Source organism: Trachurus japonicus, chromosome 5 (assembly GCF_045865225.1).
Source record: "Trachurus japonicus isolate A0001 chromosome 5, Traja_1.0".
Lineage (NCBI taxonomy): Eukaryota > Metazoa > Chordata > Actinopteri > Carangiformes > Carangidae > Trachurus > Trachurus japonicus.
Window position 1 is genome coordinate 7,777,642 of NC_140911.1, and position 18,600 is coordinate 7,796,241.

At 41.1% G+C, this 18,600-nt stretch overlaps 1 protein-coding gene across 3 annotated transcripts in view; it reads left to right on the forward strand.

Moving 5' to 3' along the window:
- LOC146986996 (arf-GAP with coiled-coil, ANK repeat and PH domain-containing protein 3-like) overlaps positions 1 to 18,600 on the forward strand; it is a 68,804-nt gene that overhangs the window by 33,540 nt on the left and 16,664 nt on the right. For all 3 annotated transcript variants that reach the window (XM_085775917.1, XM_085775918.1, XM_085775920.1), the window contains exons 3-10: positions 4,287 to 4,406; positions 5,880 to 5,933; positions 10,358 to 10,416; positions 10,869 to 11,052; positions 11,295 to 11,339; positions 11,474 to 11,569; positions 12,104 to 12,178; positions 13,611 to 13,622. In XM_085775917.1, coding sequence (XP_085632043.1) covers positions 4,287 to 4,406; positions 5,880 to 5,933; positions 10,358 to 10,416; positions 10,869 to 11,052; positions 11,295 to 11,339; positions 11,474 to 11,569; positions 12,104 to 12,178; positions 13,611 to 13,622 — 645 coding nt within the window. The remainder of the gene's footprint in view (positions 1 to 4,286; positions 4,407 to 5,879; positions 5,934 to 10,357; positions 10,417 to 10,868; positions 11,053 to 11,294; positions 11,340 to 11,473; positions 11,570 to 12,103; positions 12,179 to 13,610; positions 13,623 to 18,600) is intronic.

The window sequence follows — 18,600 nt, forward strand, 5'->3', positions numbered from 1 at the left end:
CTGACAAAGTGAAGTAGTGAAGAAATCTCAAAAACCAACGCATCATGCTGCGATCTCAAGAAATTCAAGAAAAGATGAAAAGATCAAAATCATTTACATCTATACAAGGCAATTTCTGCCTTGCCTGCAAAAATGATTCAAGAATGGATTAAAAAATATGGAACAGCTACCGTTGTCCCCCTTAAAAATAATTTAAAGATAATAGTGAAACTGGTAAAAGGCAAAGAGTACAATGTGCAGAGAAACATGACGTGATGGTTGCATCATTTGTCAGATCTTATTACTTGTGAAGATTGCTCCCAAGTAACGGAGGAGAAGCAGGAATAGATGGCGCACCGTCCCCAGGGAGCGTCTGCGTGAGATAATGCCTCTTCAGATAAACTAATAGACGTGTAAGTCAGACAGTATTTAGAGGATGAGATAGTGTGAACGAAGTTAAGCCCTGGCCTGGCCGCACCCTTGTTATGTTCTATCTCACTCTCATCTGTAATGTTTTATTCTTTATCTCCTGCATGCATACTTTTCATATATCAACAGTAGATAATAGATGTTTTCTACTCGGTCAAACTGGGGTCACTCAGAAGTGTGCAGTCCATCTTGTCAAGCTTGTGCATAATAATAAAAAAAGAAAAACACCACCAAGCTGCTCTGTTAAAGTGATGAACAGGCTGTTTATATGTTGCAGTCGCTCTGGTTTATCAATAGGTCCACACACTTACAGCCCCCGCTCTTAAATTAGCGACTCTTTCTTTGACACCTCACACACACACACACACATCTACAGATTATTTCTGCTCCCAAGAGGTCAGGACCTCCTTTTTGAACTTTGAGCCTCATTTGAGCACCAATGAAAGATGACCGTGCCGTGCCAGCAGGGTCAGAGTGGGGAAGGTATTGTAGGGGGGGTAAAAAGGTTTCCATCAGGGTGATTTGCTCTGTTCAGCAGGGGTCCTTCACACTGCTGCTGTTAGGATGCCCTGGAGCTGCAGCCTGAAGGATGTGTCTGATGGCTCTGACAGCTCTTAGCGTTCTGGAGATTAATGACGGCTGAACCTGCCTCCGGTGTCAAAATGACTCTTTAAACCAGTGTGAAAACGTTCACTTCACTACTGTCCATTATCACACTGGTTTTTAGCCTGGCCCCTGTTTTTTGCCAACATTCTTTTCATTGTTAAATTTCACAATATAACAAAGAAATACAATTACATGTCTTGAACGAACATGTCAACCTCCCACCCCCGGCCCTTACAAGTTTTCAAATTCTTGGTTGGGAATCAGGTTATTGATTTCATTATATAAGAAAAAATAAATAATATTAAAACAAACATACTTCTTGAATATTAATTACTTCAAAGCGCTACTGTTTACATGTCCCCTGGCTCTTCCATCACATGAGACAAGTCTGTCCTCAATATATAGCAAATAAGGGATCCCAGATCTGGTGGAAATGATGTTGTTGGTGTTTCATTGTATACTGTATGTAATTTTCTCTAAAGGGAGAGTTGAAGACAGTTCAGACAACCACCTCTTAACACTTGGGCTACTGGTGTTTTTCCATGAGAAGACTATTACTCTCTTTGCCATTAGTACACTTAGCCTAAGTCTACAAATATTCGTTGATGTTTTTTAAACTTCAAATTATCTGGATATAGACCAAATATAAACAAATGTGGGACTAAGGGTATTTGAATCTGTAAAATATTTTGAATACATTGTTTTATTTCTTGCCAGAATTTTTGTATTTTTGTACATTGCCAGTCAGATACAGTGGAAAAATGTAGCCTGACCTCTGTTAACCTGAACTAGAGCGCCGCACTGAAGTATCCGCACGTTTTTAGCCGTATTAATCACTCCCCTCTTTGTTACACCGGCACTGTTTCGGTCGATAAACACGGCCTGCTCTGTCATGTGATACCAGATGGGGGCTTGTTACAGTCTGAATGGACCCCTGTGGTTCTCCTATAGACCATTTCTCAGCAGATCGTGATTCGATTCGTGACGGATACACTGACTGTGCCTCTCTAATGACGGTGTTCAGGCTCAGCAAAGCTCACGATGAGATCGCATTCCCCATATCAGCCAGTTGTTGACAGATGTGTTGTCAGACCAGCCTGCAAGCAGCAGCAGCAGCAGCAGCATCATTGTGCTGCCTCGTGCTTTGCGTGGATTCATAACTGTGTCAGTCATGTCTATATGAAGGGAAACACTGTATGCATGGATGTTTGTATCTCCACATGCATACACACACTTGTGCCCACATCAATGCTCACACACACACAGCAACTGTCATTTTCAGTCACTTTATTTGTTGCTCACTGTCACAGCTTGTGTAGTTTATCTCTCCCCACTCACCCTCTAGTTTCTCCTCTGTGGCCTGCGCAGCATTAAGCGTCTCTCCGTCAGCCACCCAGTAAACCACACTCACATCGCAACAACCTTGGGAACTACTGCACCAAATGAGATAATTAAAGGTTTAACGGCACTCTCTCCTCCACATGTTCAGATTCTGCAGCTCACACAGCTGCGTCAGTGCAGCGGTAATGACAGTGTGCCACGCTGCAGCTTATCATATTCCCCCATGAAGTGGGAAAGTGTTACCAGTTCATGTGGTTGGGTTTAAAAAAAAAAGAGGACATGTCGCTGCTGTGAACTGGTGATGTTCATGTTCACAGTTAAGTCTCTGCTGTGTCTGGGATCGCTCCTTATGTGCAAACTGCTGCACTCCAGTCACTTTCTTTAATTTATCAACATGAAATCTATGTTTTCTAGATCAGTTGGTGGCCCAGTCCACCAACTAGTATAACTACTTTCTGATACATCAATCAAAACTTAGATTAAACTTCTATATCTACCCATTATGATAAAAACCATACAACGAGTACCTGCTTAGGTTAGCTGGGTTTATTTTAAAGGAATACGTCTCCCAAAATCGATAATTCACCAATTTTCTACTCACCGTCATGCCAAGGAAGCGTTTGGAGAACTTTCAGTGTTATCAAAACGCTTTTGGAGTTCCAGGGGGGGTCCGGCTGGCAACAGATTTTCATATAATGGCGGCGGATAGAGTTCACTTTTGAATCGTCCAAAACACACACTATGAAACATCCAGATACCTCCATACTGCTCGTCCTACTGACCCAAGTGTCCTGAAGCCGCCACATGAAAAAGTTGTTCGGAAAAAATTATTTTGATCTCTGTTTTTATCCTTGTTGTAGCAGCAGCTCCCAGTGGCTGCACAAGATTTGCTTTGAGATGTTCTTCCGTGTTTACATCATACATCCAATGGTTTACAACGACGAATGAACATCTTGCAGCATCTCACGCAGCCACTGGGAGCTACTGCTACAACAAGGATAAAAACAGAGATCACATTAATTCTTTCTGAACAACTTTTTCACGTTGCGGCTTTAGGATACTTGGGTCAGTACAGACGAGCAGTATGGAGGTATCTGGATGTTTCATAGTGTGTGTTTTAGACAATTCAAAAGTGAACTCTATCCTCCGCCATTATATGAAAATCCGTTGCCAGCCGGACCCCCCCTGGAACTCCTAAAGCGTTTTGATGACTCGGAAAGTTCTCCAAACCCTTCCTTGGCATGACAGTGAGTAGAAAATTGGTGAATTATCGATTTTGGGTGAAGTATCCCTTTAACTTAACTTAGCATAAAGACTGGAAAACAGCTGGGCTGGCTCTGTCCAAAAGGTCACAAAATCCAAAATGCTGCACAGTTGTTTGCAGCTCTGATTTTGTATGTATTGAATTAACATGATGTAATGTATTAGTTTCTTCTTGCAGTGCCTGTGCTCAGTTAGACAAACCATTAGATTTAATAGACAGACAGGAGATTGGTGTCCATCCTCACGTCTGACTCTCCACCTGAAAATAAGCAATTCTGCCCAGTAACAACAAAAAACACTGTGTCCAGGTCAGAAATAACACAGTGTGATCAGTTTGATACCAGTCTGATACCTGCCAGTGATGCTACAAAGGGCTTAAATGCCTAAATGTGGATAACAAGACACAGCAGCTTCAATCAAGCCTGCACTGGCCTGGATACAGAAATCAAGATTATTCTAAATTTGTGCCTCCTCTCAGATGATTTTTTGCATGTGACTAACAATTCTTTTTAGGCTTTGTTTGATTTACGCCATCGCCACGACTATTAATACCGCTGCATCATGTTGTGTGAAACATGTGAGTCTCTAAATAGCCGGTCCTGTTGGGGCTTTAAAGTGCTGATGATGAGTTAAACTGTGTTTCTCTCTCTCTCTTTCTCTCTCTGCAGCTGGTGAAGCTGTGCAGTGGGATGATCGAGGCCGGCCGGGCCTACGTCAGCGCCAACAAGCTCTTCGTTAACGGCATCAAGGACCTGTCCCAGCAGTGCAAGAAAGAGGAGATGATATCGGTGAGTGGAAGTGACAAGACTTCACAACTGGGCCTGAATCTGAAGCGTCCGTTGATGTTTCAGGGTCAACTTGTCAACAAATGGCCGCTCATCTTCTACTGTATCTCTGGTTGCACATTCCAGTGATTCCCCAACATGAATAATAATAATAATAATAATAATAACAGTAAAAGCGGTAACCCTCGGATGATCCTTCAATTTGTACCACATCCATGACCCCTGGACAAAATTTAGACATCAGTTACTCCCAAAATATTTGTGATACATATAGGGCCAGTTGTTTTTGCTGCAAAAACACAAAATTTCTATGGGGCTTTACAGGATTTAGGACTGGTCTCATTTACAGAGTGATAAAAGGAGATATCCAAAATCCCCTCGGTGAAAACTTTTGACTCTAATATGTCGTGAGAAAAAGCTCCCGCACACTGTCATCACTACGTTGCTCAATAAAACCTCTGCAAGTGATGACAGTGTGCGGGAGTTTTTTCTCACGTTACTCGACCACCAGGTCTTCTCCTACGCACCTGTCCGTCCGTGCCGGTGTGCACAAGTTTCAGCCTGGTTTTGACTCTAATATGTCAACAAAATAAAACAAGAATTTTGAAAAGGGCTTTATCTATTGTTCAGATTTCGGTTCTGGAAATTAGCGCATATTTCATTAGATATCGCCTCATTTACATATTTAAACATAAAATTTGACGACAACTTGTAATACAAAAAATATTTGTCTTAATGTGAGTAATAAACTTGGGAAGTTTCATGGTGATATCTGTTAGTTAAAATTTTTACTTTAAAATACATTTAAAAACCTATATAATAGGCGGAGGTGGACATTTTTGTCCACTTGAAGGGTCATGGGTGTGGTTAAAATGCATTACGGGTCCAAAAAATTGACTTTCATTCTGAAATTCGGGACATCCAGATTTTACCCAAAGATACACCTCCTTGCCAAAAATCAGGCCCCAGTGACCTTTCATTTGGCCGTGGGGAGTTGGGAAAATGTGAGAGGTGGAGAAAAACATCCAGGGGTAACAGGAGGGGTTTGTCCAGACAGAGTGCCCGACGAGTCATCCAGCTGTTTCAAACATGAAGGATGTGAGTGACCACATGCAGGCAGGAGATGTTTACGCTGGTAGTTTACACGGGAGGAAGCAGAGAGATCTGAAACCTGCCTCGTGGTTTTCTTTAAGGAAAACATTCGGATGAGATTTCCTGTCGATGCAATTGTCGCTCTTCTCGTAGCTCCTGGGTGCAGCAGTGGAGACGTTATGGTGTCATAGTCACATATATACTGTAACTATAGGGTCTGTAAACTGGTTTCTCTGCTTAACTGTATTAAATACACACACCCACAACATAAGAGTGTTTTAAACAGTCCTGTATGTAAGAAAGAAATGGAGATCAGTGTGTTTATACAGTGTGTGTGTGTGTGTGTGTGTGTGTGTGTGTGTGTGTGTGTGTGTCAATATGCAGGAATGCCTTGAAAAGTGTGGAGAAAGCCTCCAGGAGATCGTCAACTACCACATGGTAAGACAGTTTTACACACACATACACACACACACACACACACACACACACACACAAACACACGCACACACTAGTTCTAGCCACAGGCTGGAGGTCGAGGTAGAGCGGTGTTAAGACACGCCCTGGTCCCCTTGGCATGTTAACATAAGACATGCAGCCCCCCCTGGGCCCAGTGTTACAACACATTCACTCACTCACACACACACAGACACACACACACACACACACACACACACACACAGAATTTAAAACTCACACACAGATTTTAACTGTGCCCTCGCTCTGTGACAGTGAATCTGTCCACGCCGGCCAGTTCATATGTGTGTGTCTGATTCAAACCACATGCTTCACCAGATGTGTCCGACAGCTATAATGCACACACATAACTTGCACCACACACACACACGCACAAATACAGCACACACACACTTTACTCACATGACTCCAGAGTGATTTTTCCCCATGACTAAGTGTGATTAAGAAATTTCCCGCTCTGTGAATCCGCTGAGACGCTGATGACAGGTTTGAAAAGCTTGAAGGCAAATCGACATTTAAAGAGAAACTATGATGTTATGACAGTCGTCAATAGTAAAGGTTAAAAAAAGAAGGCAAGGAGTGGGAGAGAGAGAGGAGCTGATACAGAATTTAAAAAAAGAAGGTAAGGTAGTATATACAAATACAACTTTAAAGGGATAGTTCAACATTTTGGCAAATTAATCCATTGCCATAATCCCTATAGTCATAGCAGTAGGTTCGTTACCTTTAATTGTCGGTGCAAGATATTTTTAGAACGGCGGAGCAGAGCTGCGAGCTGCTCAGAGCTACGCTACGGAGGCTAATGGATTTTCTTGGTTTCCCTCATGAAACTCATCAAATACACAATCCAACAACTCCAAAACACTCTTGTGGACAAGTTGTGACCTGCACATTCACCACGCTATGAGATTATAACAGAACGTTACCAGATAATGCAAAACCGCTGAACACCGTAACATTCTGTTATTATCTCATAGCGCGGTGAATGTGCAGGTCACAACTTGTCCACCAGAGTGTTTTGGAGTTGTTGGATTGTGTATGAAGAAAGAAATTGTGTATGAAGAAAGAAATCCCATTAGCCTCCGTAGTGTAGCTCTGAGCAGCTCGCGGCTCTGCTCCGCCGTTCTAAAAATAGCTTGCACCGACAATTAAAGGTAACGAACCTACTGCTGAAACTATAGGGATTATGGCAATGGGCCAATTTGCCAAAATGTTGAACTATCCCTTTAAATACAGGAAGTCGGTCGTTTCAAATATTTGTCTGTTCTTCAGGTCACAACAAATGAAGTTTATCTAAAGCTTTGAAATACGTCTTTGAGAGGTTATTAACATGAAGACTTAAAAGGTCGACAAACATAGACAGATGTTGAATATTTCAGTATTCATCCTTGTTTACCTCCTTCCACAGACCTGCACAATATAAATCTGATCAATAAAAAAAATCGGCCGTTATCAGTCATGCAAATATTAAGACTTTCTCTGTTTTATATGTTTTAAAGAGAATATATTTGGGTTTATGATGTTGGTGAAAAAAAAATGGATATGGGACTGACATTTTATAGGGAGAACGATTAATCGAGAAACTGATCAGCAGATAAAAAGTTACTGAACATAATCCTCGGTCGGTTGCGGTTGTAATCCATTTAATAGTAGTTAGGTCATGAGTCAGAAACAAAGCGGTGGACTGAATGACATTTTAATCCAGAGAGCTATGATGCAAATGTGACCAAACAAAGTTGTCTGACTCCGTCTGTCCGTCTTCCTCTGTGTCGTATACTCCGACTTCCTCAGAGTCTCTGCACTGTTTCAGTATAGTTCCAGTTCACCACCTTAACAAACTGCATCACTCACAATCGATTAAGTGCTGCACAGTCTTGGGACAGAAGCTTCCTGTCCTGTGAGTCACGTTTGAGCATCGATTAGATTTTTGTAGAAAGCTCTGAAATAAAGTAAAAATAAGATACAACACTGGCTACAGTAAAAGAAAAATGTTTTTCCTCCTTATTCCTCCATTCTTCCTCTTTAATCTGTCTTGTTTTGTTCCCATGTCTTTCTTCCCTGACTCTGCTTCACTCCACCAGGGTCAAGCCTGTTTAACCCTGAGCTGAATAAATCAAATCAAAGCACTGTGTGCACTAGATCAGATCCATCAGCTGCATCAATCCAATACAATTTTCTCCTCTTTCTTTTTTTTCCCCTCTAATGGCACCCAGTCGTCTTCCTCCATCTCTCCACCACATGTGTGCCGACACGTTTGTTTGTCTGTGCGATGATGACGTTAACACAACAAATTTCACATAGTTCAGTTCATACGACTAGTCTGTCGGCCATGTTTTGCAGTTTTATGTTGTTGTTGTTGTTTTTTTTAGTTTTCACCACCTGTTTCTCCTCCTCTGCCCTTTGCCTCTATCCTTCATGCCTCTCCCTCCCCTTCACTTACCCTTCACCACAGGCGTCCAACTCCTCCACTCTAACACCCAGGAATTACACTAATAGCTTGTCTGGCAGACAGTGTGAATGGAGGGAGGGAGGGAGGGAGGGAAAGACATAGTGAAAGGAAATCTGCCTTTGTTCGACCACCCACCCACCTCACGCCTGTTTCTGCACCTTCCCAGCTCCTGTAAAACACAAAAGACACCATTCAAATAGGATGAAGAAGATGAAGAACCACCCAGTATGATCGGGGCATTATGTGTTTACTCTCAGGCATGGACCTAATCCTGCCATCGAGATGAACAGAATTATATTGACGTGGATTTGAGGAGATTCTTTGAGACCGTAGCTTCTTTGTGTAGAGTAAAATCAACAACATGCAGCTTTTGCTTCTTCTATTTACTTCTTATCCAGACGACTGTAGATGCAAAAGACTTTAACGTGGCAACAAACATAGCTAAAGGATGTTAGAACGAAGCTGTGCGTGCCGGGAAAAACTTGGTCGTGGTGGTGGTGGGTCACACCCAGGCCACCGTAATCCAGAGCAGGTTTGGATTAATGCACATGTGGATGTAATGTCAATCTGATGGAAGTGGTTTTGGTTTTGTTTTTTTTATGGGATTAGTCGTGTTTTTGTAAAAAAGAAGTGTCAGATAGATTACACCAGCCTGGAAAGTACCAAACCTTCACTTTGTCCCATGACTCAAAAGAGTTTGGCAAAGTTCGTTCCTGGAATGAACTTAAATATAAAAGAAAATGTCATGGGTGGCCAGACATGTTTATAGTTCTTACTAATAGTGAAGAGAAACACTTTCTTTTATTGGTCTGTGATTTCATCAGTATTTCTTTACAATGAGAGTTTTTTTTCAGTCAGTCCAGTGGATGTGTTGAGTTTAAAAGCAGAGGAAGCTTCTTTAAAGACTTTTTGATATATAGGTTGCACAATGAAGCGTTATCATTGAGAGAGAGATAGTAGACAGAGCTTCATGTATTCTTGTTACACAGTCTTCTTACATTGCACCACAGTGAACATGATTTGCTGCAGGTGCAAAGATATAAAGCGTCTTCTTGATGCCTAATTGACCATTTAATCACCGCCAATTAAAAAGACATTGTAAAGCTGTACAGTCAGTGGTCTGGAGCAGACGAGCTGTTTTATATGAGCACCACAGACTACTGACTACACCTGTGAAGACGTCTGCAGCATCATCGGGAGCTTCGTATGGATGGAGGCTTGCACATACACACTCATGCATAGTACATAGACTAAGCCTATAATCCGAATGTGTATGTTTATTAACTGGGGATTTCTATAGAAAGTTTAATCCACAGGCAGCGTATATGATTGTTGTATACATTGTTTGAGTGTGTACGCTTTTGAGACAATCACAATCTAATCCAAAAGGCGGGCGTGTGTGTGTGTGTGCGTGTGCGTGTGCATGGGCGTCTGCCGAAGCATTAACTGAGTTATCCTCCTCGCTGCCCCTGCTTCATACAGATAGAAGGTCTGTTCACCATCAGCCATCTCTGCAGAAATATACAAATGAAAGGAAATCCATGTGTAGATGTTGGGGAGTTGCTGCGGTTAGTCTCTATACAAAACACTGGAATAAAGGTGAAGGAGGAAAAGGAGGAGGAGTGTGAGAAAGGAGGATGAAGAGTGGGAATCCCACAGTAAACAGGAGGAGAAATGTTGGATCCTGGAGGCAGCAGATGAGTGTGTGTGCACATGTGTGTTTGTCCTCATCTCTCTTCCATCTTCCCTCCTCTGCCTCCGGCCTGATCTGGTACACTAATCACAGGGAAGGGTTCATATTGCCACCTCGTGGTGAGATGTTGTAACTACAGGTCATGGGATTTCTTTTTTTCTTTTTTCTTCTCCCAGTTTCTTAACTACTGTGTGCTGTTCTTAATAATAATCATGTTTTCAACGCTCTCACCTTGTCTGTCCACAGATTTTGTTTGACCAGGCTCAGAGGTCGATCAAGCAGCAGCTTCACACCTTCATTAAAGAGTGAGTACCTCATTACAGCTGATGGTTGTCCATTAAGAAGCCTCCTCATGCTGCAAAAAAAAAGAAAAAAAAAGTTCAAATTTTATCAACTTTTTAAGGTTCATAATGAAACTAGGCTAAACCCATTAACATATAGCAGCAGAATATTAACCCATCATGTCCAGTCCCAATTTCTAAAATGTACCGGTAAATGTTCACCTCAGGTGTTGTTTTTCAGAGTTATCAGTCTCCTCATTTGTATTAATGTATTAATATTGTGGCTCATGCAATGTCCTGATTTAAGCTTTTTATTCCTCATATAGAGCAATAAAACATTTTTTTCCCCTGGAGCGGAGAAGCTGTGTTGCTTGTTGTTTTTTATTTTTTTGAATGATGGATTGATTGGAAACTGAATTCTGTTGTGTTTTAATATGCAGCGACTGTCTCTTTTGTCCTCGTCGCTCTTCCTCCAGGGATGTGCGTAAATTCAAGGACACTAAGAAGCAGTTTGACCGTGTGCGTGAGGACATGGAGCTGGCTCAGGTGAAGAACGCCCAGGCTCCCAGGAACAAGGTCCACGAGGCAGAGGAGGCCACGCAGGCTCTCATCCTCAGCCGCAAAGCCTTCAGGCACCTGGCACTCGACTACGTGCTACAGGTGAAAACACACACACACACACACACACACACACACACACACACACTGACACATAACACACCTGTATTACAGGTGTTGTCCAGTAGGGGGAGCTGACACTCAACAGCTGCTGCTCTTTCTGATCCTAAGAACTGAGACTGTGGCAATTAGAAACAACTAAATGCTACACAACCCTACGATTAATCTGAAATACACATGTTTTAAACAATCCACTTCTCTCTTCCTCTCTTTTTATTTGGTAGATTAATGTTCTTCAGGCCAAGAAGAAGTTTGAAATCCTGGATGCAGTGAGTAACCCAGATTTCTCTCTTTTATATCAACTTTTACATTGTTATGTATAATCTGTTCTGTGTGTGAGTATTTGGAGAGGATATGTATGAACACAGCTGTATAACTTTCTCCCTGTGTGTGTGTGCTGCAGATGTTGTCCTTCATGCGAGCTCAGTATACTCTGTTCCAACAAGGCTTCAACATCTTGGATGAGATTGATCCCTATATGAAAAAACTGGCCGCGCAGGTGAGACAACAAAACAAACCCAACACACACCGAGCGCTGTCTATGCTCAGTAAAAGAAACACAATACAAGTGCACACACATAGTCACACACACACACAGGCACACATAACTACTTTTTATATGAATAAGGAAGTAGGTAAATTGTATTTCATCAAGCATTTCTCACAGAGAGGAATCACAAAGTCCTCCACTGGTTGAGACAAAAACATAGTAAATACAAAGATAATTAAAAATACAGAATGCAATTTTTTAAAAATACAGTCAAATAAATTCAATACAATACAAAACAGCCAACTTGTGTTCAGAAAACACCTGCCAAAACCAGTGCTCAACTTCCCTTTGTCTGTAACTCGACCTGATGTGGGTTTTAACTATATGTTATTTAAATTTTACAGTTTCAGCTTTAGAAGCACAAATTAAATGCAATAAAATATACATATAAAACACATGTACACATAAAATAAGATCTACAGTCTCACTTATGTACTGTAACAAGATGTTTCACTGACCCGGCCGTTCTCTGTTTGTGTGCAGCTGGATCAGCTGGTCATCGACTCGGCCATGGAGAAACGGGAGTTGGAGCACAAACACGCCCTCATCCAGCAGAGAGTGAGGCCACAACACAGCAGCTCTTATCTTCTTCTTCATCTTCCTCTTATCTTCTTCTCTCCAGGATTAAAAAAAAGAAAAAACCTAGCACAGCTTCTTCTTTTCCTCTCATGTCATCTGGATGCAGCGAAGCAGAGCTTTTCATCTTTCTACACAAACTAGATCAAAACTCTTCCGCTTATATGAAAGTTAAGAAGCGTATAGAGGACGAAATGCAGAGATAAATAAGATATACAGTGATATGAAGATTTTACATTATTTGATATTACAAAACATTTTCAATCTAAAACAAGTCATCATTGATTAGTGAAACCTTTAGACAAGAAAGTTTTTGTCCCATTTCAGCTTCACATGTTTTTATTTAGGTCAATGTAAGTCAGTGGTTTCACATAAACTTGAATCAGTGGTAATAGAGGACATTTCTTTACAAAATATATATATATATATATATGATTTATACAGATAAATATTCTTATTTTTAATTTTCATGACAAGTATTTTCTAATTTTTCATTTCATTTTCTCTTATCAAGAGACAAATTTGATATGTCAAAGCAGGAGTAACCTGATTTTCCTTGTGACTTATCAACATTTTTCAGCCTCACGTAGCATGACGACTTCATTCACTAGAAATTGGAGCGTGTCAAAAAAAAAAAAATACTAGGATTAAAGAGAGGGTGTTGCTCTGCTTCTCTGGAATTTAAGATACATCTCAAACAAAAACTGACCTTATCAAATATGTCTTTTGAAAAACATTTTTTCATTGGAATGTCGAATTATTTTTACATCACCTGTTTCATGACTCGCGACTGTTTTTTGTTGTTGTTTGTTTTGCTTTTTAATTCAGTGAAGCGCAAAAAAAGAAGCCTCAAAACTAAGGACAAGTATTTAAGTGTATTTTCTTTTGCATCACGTTTAAGTGTTGAAAGTAGCAGCTTGGTCGACTTATTTGTGAGGTCCCTCGGCCAAATAAAAACAAAGTCTTTCGAACCTTTGTTGCACAGATGCACCAAAATCATCCATCTGTTACCTGAAGAGATGCCAACAACACGGCTGCTTTTCTGCCTGATTTCGCTCATCCCCTCTGATTGATTTAGTTGCCAAGCGGAGGCATCCTGCCAGGCTCATCGCGCAGCTTTGTGCCCGACCTAATGGCCTTTCAGCAACCCTTCCTCCTTCTCTAATGAGATGAAAGAAAAATACAACTGTTTCCTGCAGCACTTCTGAAGTAGCAAGCTAAAAAAAAAAAAAGTACCCTTGTGTAAAAACCCCGTGGAAAATGTGCATCAATTACAACACGACGTCTCTCATAAACACATATTTACAATGGATTAATGTAGTGAAATTTATGCAGTGATGTTCTTTTATTAATGCATTTCTCTTTCCTCTTCTTTTCTCTGTGCCGCTGTCTGACCACGTTCCTTTACCTCCAGACTCTGATGCAGGTGAGTTTATTATTATTTTCCTTCTAAATGAACCAAGAGGATACGTGGATAGGTTTTAATGGGGCAAAGTCAACTGTGCTAAGGTCATGATATTAGAGTTATTACAGGTTATCAGAGTTTATTTGAGGCCACTTATGGAGGTTGTTGTTGTTTAACCTCTTGCACAAGGTCTGTCAATGCAGAAGCTTTTTCCAACCGCACAACCCAAAACAAAATCACAAATATTCACATATTGAACCTGTTTTAAATCATTTTTCCCTTACAGTTTTGTGCCTGCCGTAGCTTTACAGTCACATTTACAGTTTTACATCAACAACACACCTCATTTTTGGCCCTTTTGCATTAGTATTATATCTTTTTTTTTTTGTCATTTTTAAATTATGTATTGCACTCAAATTATGTAGCACAGTATTTAACCTATGTCTAGGTTGCTCCCTTTGCACTTGTGTAGCGTATATTCTATTGTTTTAGACATTGTAGACTATATTTTTAGCATATACTTCCTCTTTGTATCCTATTTATCTTCCTTGCACATTTCCCTTTGGAGCATTCTGGCAGAAGAATTTCCTTCGGGATGAATGAAGTTCTATCTATCTATCTATCTATCTATCTATCTATCTATCTATCTATCTATCTATCTATCTATCTATCTATCTATCTGAATACCAACACTTCTTGGTCTGAACACTCACACTTTTTACATCAGACTCCTGCTCACACGGTGGTTTCTCGTAAAAACATGGCCCAGCAGATGCCTGCAGCCTGGCTCTCGGTCTGTTCGTCTGAGTGATTGATGTATGGAGCGGTTTTATGGCCGTCACATGGCAGCCGCCTCCTGTGGCAGCGATCAATAGGCCGACAGAGTGTGTTTCTGTTTATGCCGTTATTTAACACGTGTGTGTGTGTGTGTGTGTGTGTGTGTGTGTGTGTGTGTGTGCTTATTGTGTGGTGACTTCATTTCCAGTGAACTCCTTTGTGTGTCTGCAGGACCCTTGTTCATACTTGTATGTGTGAGATAGTGCGACCTTTGCTTTTATTTAGATACTTTTGTCTGTTGTGTAACTTTATCTCTTAGCTCTTTTGCTTCACTGGCGCTTGTGTGTGTGTGTGCTTTATGTCTGTTTAGTCCAGGATTTTTCCCTCAGTGAGTGTGTGTGTGTGTTACACACTTCTCCACCCTACCTGTTATTCTCATCTAATCTCCTTTCACTGGACAAACCCTGGGAGCTTATTCCTGTCTCTTGTTTGAAGTCGACTTTGATCTCTCTTTTTCTGTTTCCTCCATGCCTCGTATGTGCACATGCGCACTTTCTCTCCTCTGTCAGTGTTTCTCTCTGCTATTTTCTGCTGCTCTACTTTGTTTCATCTGAAAATTTAACCCCGAGGATTTGTCAACATGTCAGCGAGAAGATAAAATTGTCAAAGAAGCAGCTTAAGAATAGAAACTGTGACGTCTTCTTTTATGTTCAGGCATTATTTCCCATTATAATCTTTTCTTAAATGGCGTCTTATACTTTTAAATACTACACTATCCTTTCATTTCATTTTGATTTATTCCATTCATGGTATACTATACATACTACACATGGTTGCACATATTTACATAATGTACACAGAGTCACCATAGATGAAAAGGAGCAGGATGAAGAAAAACTTATAGTACCTGCCCCTCTCTATTGTTATAATTGCATTGGCTTACTATCAACACCAATATTATACTCTTCAAAATTAAAGATGATGAAACACATAATAATAACAAGAAAACAAACAAGCAAAATAGCAATGGACACCACTCGTCTATCTATCTTTTCTTTTTCATTGTTCTTCTTTCTATCTAGCATTTTAAAACCCTTCTATATTCTCTCATATATCTTTTTTTTTTAATTTCTCCCCCCTTGCCAGCCAATCATCTGATCACACACACAGAAATATTATTGCGTGTTGTCTATTTTGCATCATGCATTTCACTATCCTGCCTCTCCATCTATTGCTGACACAGCTCTGTGTGTGGCACAGCGCAGTACAATAGAAGAATGATCCAGGAGTGAATGTCAGCTCTGGTAAAAGGTCAATATCTCACCAGAGAGACTGGAGAGATCTGACTGTGTTCAAGATGCCAGACCTCGACTCCTCTCCCTCTCCGCCGGTCACTGCCAACTCACTCAGTCAACAGACGGCATAACAGAGCACAGCGGGGGGGGGGGGTTGAATGTGAAGTGACAGAGCAGGAAGACAAAGAGTGGAGGATGGATAAAGAGGAGTTAAAGGGATTAATAAAGAGAACAAAAGTGTAAAGAGGAAAAGAGGGCGTCTCTGCCATGGAGTCTGAAATGTCAATAGAGAATAAAATAAATGTCCCTGATTCAGAGGAAAAATAAAAGTTTCTTGCTGCATGTGATTGTGGGTTTTCCCTAATGAGAGAAACCTTTGTCTAATGATCTGATATTTTCTGATCAGATTATGCTTCTCACATTATTTAGGTGACAGTGCTATTTGTAACCACAGATAAAGATTCCTATGTTTCCTGCAGACAAAACACTGCACCTGTGAACAAAAGCTGAGTCAACGATGAGGCGATTAGACAATTATCAGAGCAGGTCAGTGAAAAGGAAAGCTATACATATTTCAGGTGATATTGTTGTGTGTCTGCCTGTTTGTCTTAAGACAGAAAAAGACACCGTCAAGAAATTCATGGGAAAACGCTGCCATGAGTCACTTCGTCTGAACGTCGACTTCTCTCTCCTCTCAGACTGCCTCCATATTCAAATGCAGCGGTGCAAGGAAAGGAAGCAGAGTTAGTGAATTATAGATAACATACATTATTTATTAATAGGCCATTAAGTAACTGCAGGAATCATATTCAGAGGAGAATAAAGACGACTTCACGATGAATTAGTCAGGAGAAGGTGCACGATGCATTTGATGTCAATTTGGACAAGTTAGGAGGGAACAGTTAAGCGAGCAGAGAAGGAAGACAAAGTGTAAACATGTGGCTTGACCTGAAACCAAAACTATAACCTTTTTAAAGCTTCATCAGTCGATCAAATGGTGGATGACGGTTTAGTTTGTCTGTTTTTTACTTGTTTTTCTCAAGTTATAACTCCTCTGATCTACATTATTGCACTTTCACACACACCCACCCTCATCACACCCCAACTTTCACTGTTTTTTTTGGTAAATCTCATGATCCCCCCTCTCCTCCTTGTCTTTATGTTGCCCAGTCACACAACACAGATCACACACTCCCCCTTGTCTCCTCTCTCCATTCTTGCACAGCAGTGTTTTATGTGTGCAGGACTTCATTGTGGCTCCCGGGGGGATTGTCCGCCCGGCTCTGTCCCCCTCTATTGTTACAGCTTTTTTTTTTAAGTCAAAGAGAGGTAAACTGAGGAGAAACGAGGGAAATTATAGTGTTAGAAATGTGAGAGACGTGTTTTAAAGCAAACTCATGTAGGCTACAACCCACATTACAATACAGACAGACTGCGTTTCATCACTTTAACTGAGCTTATGGGATTTCACTGAACTGTCTATGGATGTTCTCATTCATCCAGGTCATCGTTCTTTTCTGGGCAAATTGAATCGTAGGCAACTGGACTTGTATTTGTCTGGGAAGACGTTTCGCCTCTTATCCAAGGGGCTTCATCAGTTCGTAAGCAACAAGTCTCACTAGTCCGCACTAGACAAACTGAACTATTTCCTATTCTGTTTCACCAGCACCTCAAAAAATCGAAATCTCTGATACATCCTCACATGTATTTGCCACAGGCCTATTTATAAATCTAGGATACAAACCTAAGATACATTTCTGCAGCAGAATTCATATAATGGATAAAAACCAGTTGTTGAGCCTCTTTTGGATGCGCTGCATTCTTCCACCGTCCTGGCTGATTTAAGGTGGGAAGAGCGGGGTGGGAGGCGGGCGTTTGGAGCCATAATGTCAGCTTGATTAAGCAGGAACAGTGTTGAGAGCCGCAGACAGATGGAAAGCTGACTCCTCCAAAAGTGTGTGTGTGTGTGTGTGTGTGGATGAAACTCGCTGTGTTTTGAGAATGGCTGCCTGCGGGGGTGGCCCGAGGAAGGGTCCGCGCGGGCCTCCTCCTCCTCCTCCTCCTCCTTCTCTTCGTTGCTATAAAATGAAATGTTTGATCTCCGGCAGCCGCGACGGGGTCAGCGGGCCACGAGGACTGACAGCTGTATGCTAATGAGCAGGTTGTTGAGGAGAGGAGAGTGAAGGAACGAACGGCACGAGCCTGCGGCTGTGGGCCCACACAGTCTCTCATCTGCAGTCGCGTGGGATGCGCGCGTGCTCCTCTGTACAGCTTAAAGTTAATAACCTACGTGACATTAGAGACGCTGTGATGCATTAGTTTATTTATTTATTATTATTATTATTATTATTTAAGTTATTTATTATTCTGTTGCCGTTTGATTCGGTGGAAATGCTGTTGGACGTCAGTGTGGTGAAGATGAAGATATTTGGCAGACTGGACTTTACACTGGTGAGGAAAGTTATTTCTGTTGTTTCAGCCTGGAGATGCATTGGTTAGATTTAATATGTTTTATATTTGAGAGAGGATATTGCTAGAATTAAAGAATTACATGGTGACAGTGTGAGTCAGTGCCAGATACACCACCACAACACTGTGGTTTCTCCATAACAGTCTGAGAGACAACAAAGTGAAACTGGCCTTAGACTCCAGTGTGTCTGTTGATGTTGTTCTGATAATCAATGAGCTTCTTGTCTTCTTTCTGCTTGTTTATCCTTCTGGGTCCGCTGGAAAAATCAACCTGTAAACATCACGTTGCAACTGGTGGCATCCCAGTTTCACTTCACTTCTGCTTCTGAATTTCAGGAAAGCACCTTAAATAGTCAGAAAATGCAGTTTGTGATTGTTGTGGCATCTGATCTGAGTTAAATAAAGCAAAGGAGGTTTCTGAAAAATTGAACATACAGAATTATTCAATGATCTTTTCA